Raw genomic sequence first — 1640 nt, forward strand, 5'->3', positions numbered from 1 at the left:
AGCCAAAAATCCAAAATATACCAAAAATACATAAAAGGTACTTTAAAATTATGGGTCTTACAATTTTGTTGGCAAAATTTTCAGTACACAATTTATACTATAACTATCGTAAATTTTGTATCTTGAAATTTCCAGAACATAAATTACACCGTCAAAAATTTTGAAAACACAATTCCTGAAAGTGTTCATTTGTGTATTGGATTTTTCGAGGAAAAATTTAAGTACTAGAAATTTTTCAACGAGGGGTACGAATTTAATATACCATAAATAATAATTAATACTTAGCCCACCCTCACCTTCATCTTGGTACCTCATCATCCTCCGTGTACACTGATCCTCATCAGAGATAGATATATGAGTCTGCTCTTTCATGTCATCATTTTCCATTATAAATTGTGTCTTCTACGCGATGTTGTCGGACGAACCCTTTCCAGAGCAGCATTCATAGACGATCACATATTCTTGCTACAGCTTTGTCGTCTCTACCTCTGGCCCTACCTATTGAAAAAAATAGTTAAAATCAAATTAATTAATATAATATAATATAAAATTAAATTTAAAGAATTAATTTAAAAAATATTTTTTAAAAAAATCAAACAACTACAGGAAAATCCGTGGATGAAGTTTCTCGGTAGCTTCCGATAATATGAAGTTGAAGTTTGCCGGTAGTGTATTTTTTCTGAAAAACTTGAAATAAGTTTCTCCAGGGATCTTTAAAAATAACTTCCGAAAGTGATATTATGTACTGAAAAACTTTTTTCAAGTTTTCTAGAGTTGAAGTTGTGTAGCGGAAAACTTAAAAAAAAAAATCCGATAAAAAATAATTTTTTGACGGTCACTTGTGTACTCCGGAAATGTTAAAATAAAAAAAATAGTCATATTTACTATATATATAAAAGGATATTTTAATCTTTTTATTTATATTTTAGGGTACATGGATAAAAGAGGTGGTACATAATAAAATTTTCTTCTTTTAAGAGATTTACCTAATGCACTCTCAATGATTAAAGTGAACCCAAAACTTATAATTAAGTTAGAAAAAACTCGAATAATCTCATCAAAATATTTTTTTTAAACTATCTTATTTACAATTTTACCATTATTTATTTCAGTTGCCGATTTTTTTAACCTATACCTATATATAAAAAAGATGTTATTTTTAATTCATTTGACCATTATTTTATTTATAATTTTATCATTTTTTATTGATTAAATAGTTGTATTTTTTTCATAAAATAAAATTATACAAAAGTTTATAACTCCTATTATTTTTATAAAAAAATGGATAGACAGACACATGCACACTAATATATAAATATAAATAGGTTTAAATATGTATTTGGTCTCTGCAAATATATCATTTTTTTATTTTAGTTCTGGTAATTATTATTTTTTATTTAGTCCTCCCAAAATCATTTTAGTCCCTAAAAAATAGTTGATAAACTGCCATGACACATAGCCTATAAATACATACCAACACATCACATTTTATGATATAATAAAAATTAAAATAATTTATATCATTAATTAAGAAATTTATTTATTGATCATTTAAAATTTAGAGATTTTCGGAAAACTCTTCATTATTTACATGTTGATTTGATGTTAGATACCAAAGTCAATATTTAATTGTACCGGAC

General features: G+C 25.5%; 1 protein-coding gene across 1 annotated transcript in view; it reads right to left on the reverse strand.

Annotated features, from left to right (window-relative positions):
• The window catches only part of LOC140919321 (uncharacterized), a 3997-nt gene extending 3610 nt beyond the window's left edge, over nucleotides 1-387 (reverse strand). The window contains exon 1 of the mRNA XM_073365174.1: nucleotides 297-387. Coding sequence (XP_073221275.1) covers nucleotides 297-387 — 91 coding nt within the window. The remainder of the gene's footprint in view (nucleotides 1-296) is intronic.
• Between the last annotated feature and the right edge of the window lie 1253 nt (nucleotides 388-1640).

This window comes from Cicer arietinum, chromosome 2, assembly GCF_000331145.2.
Source record: "Cicer arietinum cultivar CDC Frontier isolate Library 1 chromosome 2, Cicar.CDCFrontier_v2.0, whole genome shotgun sequence".
Lineage (NCBI taxonomy): Eukaryota > Viridiplantae > Streptophyta > Magnoliopsida > Fabales > Fabaceae > Cicer > Cicer arietinum.